The following is a 14265-nucleotide window of genomic DNA, read 5'->3' on the forward strand; positions in this document are numbered from 1 at the left end:
AACCTGATCTTACCTCATGTACTTTTTTAGGTTCTCCTATTGACACTCTGCCAAGAGAGTCTCAGCCCCTAGAGCCCAAGAGGCCTCCTCCTCCCCGCCCGGTTGCTCCTCCTGCACGCCCTGCTCCCCCCCAGAGACCACCTCCACCTTCAGGTAACCAACCGTTTGATTTCCATTTCTGCTAGATTGAAAATCTTCCTCCATTCTATTTTAAAATGTTTTGCGTGTCTTCAAACCTCGAGCTTCTAGATTTTATTGTTTTTGTACCGTTGTTGCTCTGCCTGAGCCTTTCTCTGAGGAACAACAGAACAGGTAAAAAGAGTGTTTCCCGACTAGACTTCTGTAGTAGGTTTTTCTAGCTGCCTTCTTACAGGTGTGCAAAACAAATGTTCGTTTTATTTTTGCTAATCTGATGTAGTTGTACTAATTTCTGTAAAACATATAATTAGAACTGAAGAACATACATATACTTATTTATGATAAAGTTTTATATATTTGCTTAAATATTCTTTTTAAGTGAGTATAGTGCCGTTACTTAAATTGTTAGAAGTATTTGCATTAAATAATAGCTTTTTTATAGTACCGAGATACTAGTTTGTAGTTCCTACATGACATTTAACATTATGAATACTATAGTAAGTCTTTGACATTTCAGTTCTTTATTTAATGTCCTTTCCTTTCCGCTGCATATTTTCTTATGAACTATAAGGGGCTAGGAGTCCTGCACCTGCTAGAAAAGAATTCGGAGGTAACCATTTATATTTGTTATAATATATGCATCTTGGTTCATTCATGTTTTAGAGTTTGATCCCTGTAACGGAAAGACATTTTAGATTTGTTTGATAAAAGCCATAGTGAATGATATTTATACTCCAAGTTAAAAGTAGCTCCAAACTTCCATTATATTCCTGTTAAGTAAAAGATCAGAGTTTAGTTTTGTTAGTGAGTAGGCCTGATACAGGCTACCATTCTCCAGGTAGACATAGTTGAGTTTCTCATCGAGAACTGATACACTTTTTCTTAATAAATATAGTTATTTTGATTACACAGATTTAATTCCCCCAAATCACCTTAATTTTGAAAGGAATTCAGATACAGTAAATATAGAACATTTTCCAAGTACTTGATTAGTGATTAGTGATGCACTAGTACTTTCCTTTTCTAGAAACTTAGCAAATCTAGTGATTAGCAGAATTTCCTGGGAATGCAACTTAAAGCTATAATTATCTGAAATATATCTTTCATTTTGCACGGCTTTATCATAACTTGTCATAAAACTCATGCTTCGCTTTTTTTTTTAACATGAGAATGATTTTATTTTTTTCAATAAGGAAATTTTTATTAACAAATGGGTCACTTTTTTAAAAAAGTGTACTTTCGCTTACATGAAAATTTCTCACAAAAGTCAGTTGGAGGTATGTATTTGACAAGTTCATTTAATCTAATTCTAAGAGAGGATGAGGCAGGTTATCATAGCTCTGCAGAAGAGCCTTCACAGATCCACTGATAATACTGTTAAGGCCCACTCATTATACCTGTGTGGTCATTCTTTTTCTACTCTGGCTGCCTGAAGCCGTTGCTGACCGATTCACATGGTATCACAGGTTGTCTCTGCTGCTATGTAGATTTTAAGGACTTTGTGTAAAAAGTATAGCCCAATTATTTCAGCTTGAACAGCTTCTGCAGAATGCTGCTGGATGATAATTTTTTCCATTGACTTGCAAAAAACATTAATTTTTCCCATTTTAAACTCCTGCTTTTGTTTATATTTTTACGATAATTTCTACTTAACCTCTTCCTTTAATTAGGAAAACAACATACAGAAAATGAATTTTTAAATGAACTTGTGAAAAGTTATATCAAACTTAGAAATCTGACTTAATTTTTAAAAATTGCTTCTTTTCATAATTCTTTTGCAGGCAATGTTTGCACCTTATTTTTTGAACCTTGTAGACTAATAACTCCTTTAAGGCAGTAACTTAGAGAAAGTCATTACAGTACCTTTAGAGTTTTCTTAAAATAATGCATCAAAAACTAACTTCTAAGAAACTAATAGAGTCTAATAGAAATTTAAAATGAAATCGATACTATGATTTCTTTTTCCTTTTTGACTGTCAAATATTAGAGCTTTTATTAGTGATTTAACTGTGAATATAATGAGATGATCATAAAGTAAAGGCTTTCATTAAGATATTTTAAAATTTCCTACAGCTCATGATCTCTGATATAGAAAGAAAATTGTCATCCCCTTTCTATCCTGTTTGAGGAAAGGGAGGCCTGGGGTTTGGGCTAGGCTTCTAAAGTCACTTTGGTTTGTATTGATATCTTTGAAGAAATGTAAAGCAGTAAAAGAACCTTTTTGCAAAAGTCAGTTGAACGCAGAAATTGTTTTGTGTGCCTGCCTTTCATTCTGTGCTGTGGGCCCTGAACAATACACAGCTTCTGTTCTTTCTCTAAAAAGGTGTTGGAGCCCCGCCCAGTCCTGGGGCAGCTAGGCGAGAGATGGAAGGTAACAAGACTTCTACATCATAGAAACGGACCTCTCATCTCACTTCTAAATGTCAGCCCCCCAGTGTGTTAAAGGCACACTAAATCTGTCCTTAGTCTGCCTGTAAACTTCCCCATTCCCCCTATGTACACCGTGTAACCTTGTACTTTTTCTCTTTTCATTCTGTGTTGCGGATAGTTTCTAATGGGTTACCCGTTTAATTTCCCTGTGATTCTTATGTTGTATTGTACTCTGTTTTGTATATATTTCATATCTACTTAGGATGTGGAATTACTGTACGATGTTATTTTAAGAAAATGCCTTTCAAAATTCTTTTTAGAATAAATCAAATGTTTAGAAATATACTATACCAACTCTGAAGGTTTAAAAATTAATAATTATCATTAAACCCTATTCATTCAGGTCCAAGAATAAGTATTTTGTGGGTGATTTCAAATAACAAATTTTTTATGTATAATGATGCTTACCTAAATTTGCTTAAAAGACCATTAAGACTAAAAGCCATTCATTAAGATAATAGTTATCAAAGGGCTGATGTATTTAATATGACAATTGCACTTGAATTTCCTTTAAAAAAGAATAAATTTGATATGCCACCTGTAATAGTTCCCCCTGCTCCTTTTGACCCCCAGAGTGATTTATTTCATTTCATGTGTCCAATACCTTTCTAGTGAATTTGAACCACATATTAACACTGTCTTCCATAAGGCAAATACTTAGTTGTAAGATGTGCTTGCCTTCTACTTTAATCATAGGATTTTGTTGTAGAAATCTAAAATACCTCATTGTAAGATTCCTGTGTCGATAGTGATATCTATAGCATGAAGCTCTAAAACAGGGTTCTTAGGAGCCCCTGGTGTAACCTGGAAAATGCTCTGTTTTGTTGGGGAGCAGTTTGTCTGCCAAACTCTGAGAGGCAGTAGGGTCCCATCTTGTGACCTTATGTTTTCAAGGTTCATAGGGGAGAACTCTGTTGGGAAGGTCACCTTAGAAGTCACCCTGTAAGTGAGATATCAGACTGAGGGCTAAGTTGTCTCATAAATGTCACTCTGAGTATTCTAATTTTTCTCTCTTTTGGGGCATTTCCTTGAGGAAGGATAATAGCCTTCATCATTATCCAAAGCAGTGTACCTTTGGTTCCCATCTCATGCCCCCATTTGTGCTGGTAATGAAACAGAACAGCCAACTGATGTTATGCAGTGTTGCTTGATTGTTTACTTATGACTCATTTTTTTCCCCCTTCCCGCTTCAAAGCACCCAAAAGCCCTGGAACAACACGGAAAGATAATATAGGTAAAAACACTTGAATTTAGCTACTTAACCTTAAAACTGGACCATGTAGACACTTGGGATATAAGTACATGGTTTCTTGTTTCTTTCTTTAAAAAAAAAAAACAAAAACCTAAATACGTGGTGTGATGTCTTTGTTTCAGGACGCAATCAGCCTTCACCTCAGGCAGGACTCACAGGCCCAGGACCTGCTGGATACAGTGCAGCCAGACCGGTAGGCAGCACCTAGCCTGGGGGCCAACAGGTTTAGGGTCCAGGTCCCGGTTTGCTGTCAGTCAGGTGTGTTATCTTGGAAAATCACGTGTCAAGGCCTAGTTTCCTCAACGCTAAAATGAGGGAATGACACTTGATAACTTCCAGGGTACCATTCAATGATAACATTTAGCATACTCTTCAAAAATAACGAAATATACTTTATTATTTGAACAAAGTGATATACTTCAGTAATTAGGGTCACTAAATAACTTAGAATCTCAACATTTATGAGAGGGCAGTGTGTTTGGGCAGCTTTTTAAGGTATTATCTGAGTAATTAATGAGGATAGGAGGTCATCCTTCAAGAAGAAGGATTTTAAAACTGGATTGGAGGAAGAACATTTAGGATGGGAGTCCATGTACTCAAACTGGTTCTGAAGGTAGGAAAAGTAGGCGCACAGATGGCACCACAGGGCTTTTCCCTTCCTTGTAAATCTGTGGTTTTCTGTGTTTGGCCTATGTTCTCTAATACACGTAATTATTCTAATATTTACCCAAATGAAAATTTTCTCTGGGATCTAACAAGTCAGTAATAAAAGAAAACGCTAACCAGAACCAGTGGCTTGTCCAGTGGTGCCTGGGACTGCAGGGGGACCCCTCACTGAGGAGTGGGACCCAGGAGCCGGTACTCTCGGGAGAAGTGCAGAGGCTGCTTCTGATGAAACCACTTCTAATTCCTAGTAAGAAGTGGTCAGAGCCTTTCTAAGAAAGTTTTGTCTTTCCTGTTGTAGCCGTCTAGTTAATAAGCACCCTTGAAGTCCTTTACTACATGTCATACTACATGTAATATCACACTCCGCATTAAAGGGTCTGTGGCGGGGCACCTGGGCAGCGCAGTCGGTTGAGCGTCTGACTCTTGATTTCGGCTCAGGTGGCGATCTTGGGGTCGGGAGATGGAGCCCCGAGTCAGGCTCCACGCTGAGCAGGGAGTCCACTTAGATTCCCGCTCTCCCTCTCCCTCTGCTGCTCCTCCTCTGCTTGCTCGCACACACTCTCTTTCTCTCTCTCTCTCTCCCCAATAAATAAATAAATAAATAGGTAAATAGTGTCTGTAGGATACAGATGCTAGAGGATCTGTTACCCATTCTTTTTTATAAAGGGACAGTCGCTCTTCACTGACTTTGCCAGCACACTTCCCACAAGCACTTTATGTATTCTGTTTAATGCCATCAGAATAGGGAAGGTAAGTCAGGATTTTGTGATTGCAATAATAACTTGTGCTGAAATAAGAAATACAGGGGCTTAGAGCCTCCAGCAAACTTAGGAAAATAGACAACAGATGTCTCACAGGTGTCCCTCTGAATGTTATCTAATTTAGCACGTTGAGTTAGTCATCCAAGAGTTTTTACTTCTGTGTTTGAAAAAAACGATCTTAGGGTGTGGATTTTCTTAGACGTCTCAGTTGTTCCACGTATGTGTGTCTCCATCTCCTCGTGAGCTTTCACACCATCCCTGGCTGCGACTGAGGCCACATTGCACAGGGGAGGGGCGGGGGGGGGCCCCCACCGCTTGTCACACCTGAGTTCAGGTCCTGGTTTCCTTTCTAGCTTTACAGCCTTGGCAAAGTTGTATACATTTCTTCGTCTTCATTTAAAATAGAGATGATAAAGAATACTTACCTCTGAGGGGAATTTCGAAGATGCAATGGAAATGCCTATATAGTGCTTAATTAACATCGTGCCTGCCACATAGTAAACAGTCAAAAATAAAAAGGAAGGTTTTAAAGCTTAACACTGTATGACTATAAATAGAGAGCAATTAAAATGACAAGATGGGGGCTAATGCCAGAGAGGAGATTAAATGAGATACAAAAACAAATATTTTTGCAAAATCTCATCTATTGAAAATAAGTAAATGTCTCAAATGTTATTTTCCCATTTCTAGACTATTCCGCCCCGTGCTGGAGTGATCAGTGCCCCACAGAGCCATGCTCGGGCATCTGCTGGAAGACTGACCCCCGAAAGCCAAAGCAAACCACCAGAAGTAGTGAAAGGTAGACCCTATATTAGAAATTCCAGTTTTGTTCTGAATTTTTTCACGTGTCCTTGTCCCCTCCTCTCACCTTCTACAACATACTCAAGTAGGGATAGCCTTCCTTCTACATGCCGCAAGAAAGGAGGCTGCTTGGTGGGAGCACGGGTGTCTAGAATCCCCCAACACCTCATGGAAGGAAGAACAGAATGTGGTTTTCTAGAAAATACCTAACATCTGAAAATTCATTGTTTAGGGTCAGTTCTTCTTCCTGAACCGCTGAAGCCTCAGGCTGCCCTTCCTATGCAGCCTTCTCCGCCCCCGCCTGTTCAGAAGCTGCAGGAGCCTCTTGTCCCCATGGCAGCGCCTTTGCCTCAGTCGGCCCCCCAGCCGAGCTTGGAAACCCCGCCTCAGCCACCCCCTCGGAGCAGGTCGTCCCACAGCTTGCCTTCAGAGCCTTCGTCACAACCACAAGTAAGTCCCGCTAATGAACAAGATCGCACTTGGATGCCTTTGGAATAGTCTTTGAACAGACTTACCTTAATTAACCTTTTGCTGAGATCAGGGGTTCTCAGAGAGCAAGCTTAAAATCGGGTGCTCGAGGGAATTTCCAGGTGGTTCCCAGGCTGTTTTATCTTGTTAACATTTAAAGTGTTTGTGACTTTTTCATTTTTTTTAAATGCACATTTTACTTTGGATAGTTAACATATTAGGACGAACAGAGTGTATTTTTCTTGTTGTTCACAGCTAATATATTAGTTTTGGCTTTCACTTTCTGGAGAGAGATGCCTTACCATTGGCAGTATGGTTAATTTCCCATAAACAGAGAGTAATCCTTTTGTTTCTCCAGCTGCAAGCAGTAGTCCTTTTCTGTGGTGGAGCTGGCCCTGGGGTCCTCAGGTATTTCCGTGTCAGTCACTGGTCCAGTTCAGATGTTTTGGCTGTGCAGCAGTGTGCTTATTGACCAAGTAGAAACCATCAGAAGAATAAGGTCACCTCATTAGTGTTGCACAGAAAGCAGTGCCATTGCCTTAGGGGTGAAGATCATAGGATCACAAGGACTTCTGCTGTGCGAGCATGACCTCACATTGGAAAGACTTCCAGTGTGTATATACAGAGTTGTTTTTATAAGGGGTTATTAAGCAAGTTAAATTGTTTTATTTTATTTGGATGCGGTTTTACTTTGTTTGGTTATATACATTCTAGTAAAATCGCTAAAATAAAATTCATGTTTAGTAAGAACAGTTTTTGTTGTCCAGCCTTACAATTTATTTTATCCTAAAGTTTTAACTTGAAAATGCCATCAAGGCCAAAGAAGTGTGTAAAGTTTTATAAGTCTGCTTTTAAACTTCATAAAGATCTACAATACACAAATATTACACACTGGCAAATGCCCCTAAGCACATTTATAAATAATAGTTTATATCTATTTTTACAGATATCTGGGGATGTCCAGCTAGTAGGCAGAAGTTAACAGCTTCTTATGCTTCTGTATGGTGTAAAACAGATGTTAAAGTAAACATGAGTCTTAAAATGAATATTGTTAGCACTTAGCACTTTCTCAGACAATTGGTCATATTTATAAAAACTGAAGAAGTATATATAATTGAGAGAAATAAAATGTTCTCTTAAGCTGATCAATATCATAAAGTATTCTACATTTTTTAGTTCAGAAAATTGAGGGTGTTGGCTATATATAAAAAATTGTAGCAATCCTTCAAACAATAAATGTCCATTATTCTTTTCTCTCTGCCAGTCCACATTTAGTGAGTCCTGAATTTTTCTTCTCATTTTCTTGTAATGTTTACTATTGTATTTTTTTTTTTTTTTTTTTTTAATGTAATTGGAGGGCAGGGTGCTTGGGTGACTCAGTTGGTTGGGCATCCAACTCTTGATTTCGGCTTAGATCATGATCTCGGGTTCTTGGGACCCAGCCCCATGTCGGGCTCTGCGCTCATCGGTCCAGAGGAGGCTGCTTGAGGTTCTCTCCCTCTTCCTTCCCCTCCCCTGTGTGCACACACATGCACGCCCTCTCTCTCTCTCAAATAAATCTTAAAAAAAATTTTTTTAACTGTTTTGGAATAGCCAAAGGAATGTTGAATAAAAAATTTTTAAATGTAATTGGAGGGCAAAAAACTTTCAAACTAGCTGTCTTAGAGCTTTCTACTACTGTTTGCAAGAGAGAAAGTGAGCATCTATTTCATAGTAAAATTGAACCTTAATTCCTAAGTCTATAACGGTTTAAGTATTCTTAGACCAATATGAACATAGATACAGTACTCTGAAAAACTTGAGAAAGAACAAACTGTCCAGTAAGATTGCAGTTTTCAGCAGAAAATAATACAAAAGTACCATAGGACAAATATTCCCTTGACTACCACATTATCATTTTCTTAGGTCATTTTCCATTGTTTTGATTTCTGTTTTTCATTGGAATGGGTGTGGTGATTTGGTGGCAGACAGCATGTGCTTCGTGTGTGGCCTGGTAGAGAACGTTCTCCTTGAATCTTGTATTATCCACTTTATTGAAGCTACCAAAGATGTTTGTTTTAAATTCTAAATATTCTTTTTACTCAGTCATTGGTATCAGATTGCTCCAAATATCACACACACACACACACACTTTTCTTTCTTGGGGGAGCGGGGGTCTTGTTTGTGTGCAGACTGTCTTTGGAAAGGATCACAGAGTGGTTGACAGTGTCCTCTAGGGAGAGGAGAGTGCTGGGGGGATGGAAGGAAGGGAGGCATTTTATCTTCTCGTACCTCTTGAATTTTGAACCATAAAAATAATGCCTATTCAAAAAATAATAAATATCTAAAATTTAAAAATCTCCCAGAGCTATAGGTTGAAAAGGATAAGAATTTAAAATATGATATATTTGATATTTTGGTCATATATGAAATAGTCTTAGAATTGAACACTTAGTAATTTTTACAAGTCTTTATTATTAATTCTGCCCAAAATCTACAAGGTATTTAAAACATAAAAACATACATGGCCCAGCTTTACTTTTTATTATTATTTAAATGGTCTTGACTCTTTAATTCTCTATGGAAAAGATTCATCCAATTCAAATGATTATATAACATGTACAGAATGGAGAAGTGCCTCCCTTCTCTGCCTGACGTCTGGCACCTTACTCATCTGATTGTCATCTAAGGACCTGAAGTTAGGAAATTCAACAGGAGATAAAGGAACAGCCTCACTGCCTAACCGTTGTCATGAGAGTTGACAGGGAAGGAAGAGACCACGTAGAAAATCTCAGCATTCTGGATCTATTCAATACCTCCTACCTTCTATCAGTGCCGAAGCCGAGACATGTAACCCCGACATCATCGAGAAAGTATTTGTTTAAATTCAGGAGTCTCATGTTTAGTAGGCATGCTTAATATACTTCAGAGTGGTGACTTTCTCAATTGTAAAAATGAGTTTTGGTATTTTAAAATAAGGTAAGCTTTAGATATTGAGGAAGAGTTGCTCAAAACTGTTTTTGAGACTACTGTATTAAAGAAAATACTGCTATATTATGGAAAGATGATTTCATTTTTAAACAACAAAAATAGGGTCCAGTTTCTTATTTTTTGTACCTTACAACTAATAAATTCTGAGGTGAATTAATGATAGTATCATCCTTCTGAAAATTTGCCTAATATAGAATATGCCTGGATCCTGATCATTTTGTTAAAATAAATACTGATTTTCGGTAGGGTAGTACCTTGGCCAAGTGGTGCCATTTTGTACATTTTCTCTAATGATGATAACTATCTTGTGACTGTTGTCCCACTCCTCTTGGGCTGCCATAACAAAATACCGTAATCCGGGTGGCTTAAACAACAGAAATGTTGTCTTCTCACAGCTCTGGAGGCTTGAAGTCTGAGATCAGGATGCCAACACAGTTGAGTTCTGGTGAGGGTTCTCTTCCCAGCTTGCAGACAGCTTCTCCCTCTGTGCTTACATGACCTTTCCTCAGGGTTTCCAGTGGGGGAGAGAGCAAGCTCTCTGATGTGTCCTTTCATGAGGGCACAAATCCCTCACGAGGCCCGCCCTCCTGGCCTCATCTAACCCCAGTCACCCCCCAGAGGCCCCCACATCCAAATACCATCACACTGAGAGTTAGGGCTTCACCATATGAAATTGGCAGAGACGGGGACACAAATATTCAGTCCATAACAGACTGCTTAAAATATCTTAGAGCTCCAAAACCTATTTGGGATATTATTTTTGTAGTAACAAAACTTTGAAGTGGCTAGTCATCAACCTCTGACAAAATTAAAGTTTGAGCCCTAATTTAACGATACATTTTTTATTCAAAATTACAAAAGAAATTGGAGTTGTCTCTTGAACGAATGCTATGACCTGCACATATTGCCGCCCTCAGGTTCTGTGTCGAATATAGAAATAAAAGCATTTTGAAGACTGAATTGTTAGGGTTGCTGGTTGGTCTCAGATTGTCCTCCTAACGCTTTCCTTTGATGTCTGTGTTCCCTTTCTCAAAGCAGGAGCAACCATCAGGGTAACAGGTATCGGAATCTTTCTCAATCTTATCTGTGCTTTTCATCTGTCTTAGCACATTAGATGTATGAATCTTTTGCTTCATACATCTAAAGTTTCACCCATTTTTAAAATCACCTGTCCACATTAATAAATTCTATTATCATACCATAAACCTGCTTTTTTTTTCTTAGTATTTTGAATTTTTAGGAACCATTTTAGTTCTTGTTAATTCTTTACCATTTTTTTGCTTTGTTTTTTATGAAAATTAACAAAACTAAAAAGTGTAACTTCAAGAAGGTAAGCTCTAGGTATTGGAAAGTCTGTTTGGCAAGACCAAACTGGGTCTTGGTTTAATAATGGCATAACTACATAAATAGAAGATTCAACTTTTTTTCTTGGGTTTATTTTGGGCATTTTTTTTTTCAAAGAATTTTAGTAACAAGATTATTTTTTGGTAAGGAAGAACTGATGATTTAGAAAGATAAAAGTTATTATAACAGGATTATTTAAAGGTCCTTCCAACACCTTTCTCTGTAAAGATACCACCATTTTTAAAATGTTAATTCATCATAAATCCTGCTTAGATTATAAATTAATTCTAATACAGTGAATGGTGGTGTGGCTCTCATTGTAATTTCAAGTCTGATTGGGTAAAATGATCCTGCTTCTATCAAATTACCTTTAATGTATTTTGAAAACAAATTTTTTTATATATGAAAATAAAGATATTTAAACGTAGAGCATTCATTTGCCAAGGGCCTGCTATTCTAAGCTGTGCAAAGCATAAAATTCTCCTTTCCTATAATGTCTGTGTTGTGGACTGTTCCATCTGCCATGGGAGAATTGGGTCCCAGACCCAATCAGGTACTCCCATTTTGTTGTATAAATCATAAATAATCCAGAGATTATTGGTACTGTAGAGTTCATTGTAATTTTTATGTCTATAATAGATTTGTCTCTTAAGCAGATTTCCATATATAAATCTGCTTACCAGGTTTGAATCTGTTAAATGTTTACTCTACTTTTGTACAAATTTATTGTCATATTAAGTTGAAGAAAAATATACTTGTTTATTCAATTATAAAGTATGTTCTAGGACAACTGAATAAAACAGTCAGATACTTGAGAGTTATTCACTTAATGAAATTATCCACCATTTCTTTGTACAAATGAACAGCCTTCCCTGTGGTTAAAGTAGTAAGTTACTGTTTCATAATATGCAATTATGTTTTTGGGGAGGAACTGCTGTTCTTTTTTTCAACACAGTTCATGAACATTTAGTTATTTTGGTTTCACAGCTATCTGAATTCATTTTGGGTAGTGCTCCATTTTGTTACATTGCAGGTCTTGAGCTAAAATTCTCCCTCCCCTGCCCTTTCCAAACAAAAGTTTGTCTTCTCTTTAAATTTGGCATCAATATCCAAGTCATCTGTTTCATTTCAATAATTATGTGCAGTTGCTATTTTTTTGTTTCCTAATTAAAAAGAAGCATCTGATGAGCTAATTTGCTGATAAGGCCAGGGTTCTCCTTCCCATAAGAAAGGTTGGCTTTGCTCAGGCGCATAGCCACACTCCACTTCCGCTGGCTTCTTCGTGAACTAGGCACAGAGTGCACACTTGTTATGACCATGAAGTAATTCGGAACACTCCTCCTTCCAGTTCACAGCCAACTCTGTCACGTAGGAAGGATTGTGTACCGCTCATCTCGGTTTTAGAACACACTGAATAGAAAATGCGATTTCCCCCCTGCTTTTAAATAATCATTGCATATGATTATTAATAAGCCTGTCTTTTTTGGAACATTTTTTTATAAGATGAAGAAGGTCAACTAAGGAATACTGTCACATTGTTCGGTCTACAAAGGAGAACTTAAAAGGCAAAGAATGCTTTGAAAATTCCTTTTTCCAAGTAGAAAAGATGCATTGTCTTTAGCTTATGAATACAAATATACTAATAAAATCCATTTTCATTTATAAAGTTGAATTTCCATAATATTGACTTTAAATAAAAATATATTTAAAAACAATGAGACCACATCATCATCATAGATGGGTGTTGGAAGTCTAATATATAGATTTAGCATAAGTTCTGAATATAGGTTTCTTAAGTTTGTGCTAACATTTGATAGAACAGGGCACGAACAAAAGTCATTTGCTAATTCTGTACAGTTCTCCATTTTACCATATTAGAACTTGCATGAATGAAATGGGCTCTTTTTAATTTCCTTGGGATTTAAAAAAAATGTATTTGATAAAAGGGTTTGGTAGGAGGTTTTTAAAGAATAAGGTTTTAGTTGTTTTATCTTAAAACAGAGTAACAAACTACACAAAACTGTTTTTACTTTCAAATTTGATACTTGCCCCCCCAAAATGAAGAATAATTGAGACAGGAAGCATAGGGGAGGTGTTAAAAATAATATATTACCTTTTTTTTTTTTTTCCTGATTATTGAGTGCTCTCTTTTTCAGGTAAAAACAAATGGAGTCTCTGCTGTCAGACTGGAATCACCATTAAAGAGCAACCCATTTGAAGATCTGTCATTTAATCTGCTTGCTGTATCAAAGGCTCAGTTACCTGTTCAAACATCATCTGTTCTAACTCCAAACCCAAAGGGGTTGATTCAGTTGCCTTCTGCAACACAAAGTGGCGTGAATACTTTGAGTTCTGTAAGTTGCATGCCTCCAATTCCAGCCCGGAGTAAATCCCAGGAAAATATGCGATGTTCTCCAAACCCATTTGTTACTAGCTTGACCAGCACAAATCCTTTTACGGACAGGACTGCCGCTCCTGGAAACCCATTTAGAGCCGAGTCTCAAGAATCAGAGGCAACTTCCTGGCTCTCCAAAGAAGAGCCTGTTGCTAACAGTCCTTTCCCCTCTCTGAAGCCTCTTGGTCATAACAGTAGCAAGCCTGCATCTTCATTTGATGGTTTTAAGGACAGTTTTGATCTGCAGGGCCAGTCTATGGCAAAAATCAGCAACCCAAAAGGATGGGTAACCTTCGAGGAAGAAAAGGACTTTGGTGTGAAAGGGAAGTCAAAGTCAGCTTGTCCAGACTTACTGGATCATCAGCCGAGTTCACTTTCTGGCTCCAGGGTGACCTTTGATGATGACTGGAATAAAGGTACAAATGTTCCTTTCTGTGCATTGCCATCAAGAAGGCCACCTCCACCTCCTGTCACTCTGCTTCCACCTGGCACCACTCCTTCCATAGCTCCTTTCACAACCTTGGCATCTAAGGCATCACCCACACTAGACTTTACAGAAAGATAAGGTTATGCAATAGAAAACAACTGTTTTTTTTGTTTTGTTTTGTTTTGTTTTTGTTTGGTTTTTAGTTTGGGCAGGTTAGAGCCAAAAGAATTGGGCATTAGTTATTCATTATGTGCAATAAGTAATTGTTAAGTGCACTGATGTTGTCATGAAATACCACTATTTAATGTGTACAAAGTTGGAATATGTGTATATTGGAAATAAGGAAAAAATCCTTCTCATTATTAACTGGAGTTTTGGTGTGTTTCTGTTTGGCTAAATAAGAGTAGTAGCCATAAACAGTGCTCAAAACTACTTTAGAAAATAGTGCTTATTCAGAAATTCTTTGTCGGTCTTCTCTGAAGAATCTCAAAAAGCCCAGACAACTTTAGCTGATATTACTACCAGCTCTTCACACTTGGTAACAATTGGTGTTTCCAAGTAGTTACCAAAGAGCTATCAGAGTTATACTGAAACAATTTTGAAAGGCGTGGCC

The 14265-nt window shown here is 37.6% G+C and overlaps 1 protein-coding gene across 1 annotated transcript in view; it reads left to right on the forward strand.

Moving 5' to 3' along the window:
• The window catches only part of SYNJ1 (synaptojanin 1), an 85220-nt gene extending 71430 nt beyond the window's left edge, over positions 1-13790 (forward strand). Inside the window, exons 25-32 of the mRNA XM_021678001.1 lie at positions 31-153; positions 710-748; positions 2462-2509; positions 3764-3802; positions 3943-4013; positions 5938-6046; positions 6281-6498; positions 12987-13790. Of these exons, the coding sequence (XP_021533676.1) occupies positions 31-153; positions 710-748; positions 2462-2509; positions 3764-3802; positions 3943-4013; positions 5938-6046; positions 6281-6498; positions 12987-13790 (1451 nt within the window). The remainder of the gene's footprint in view (positions 1-30; positions 154-709; positions 749-2461; positions 2510-3763; positions 3803-3942; positions 4014-5937; positions 6047-6280; positions 6499-12986) is intronic.
• Positions 13791-14265: the final 475 nt, after the last annotated feature.

Source organism: Neomonachus schauinslandi, chromosome 1, assembly GCF_002201575.2.
Source record: "Neomonachus schauinslandi chromosome 1, ASM220157v2, whole genome shotgun sequence".
In the NCBI taxonomy this organism is placed as follows: Eukaryota; Metazoa; Chordata; class Mammalia; order Carnivora; family Phocidae; genus Neomonachus; species Neomonachus schauinslandi.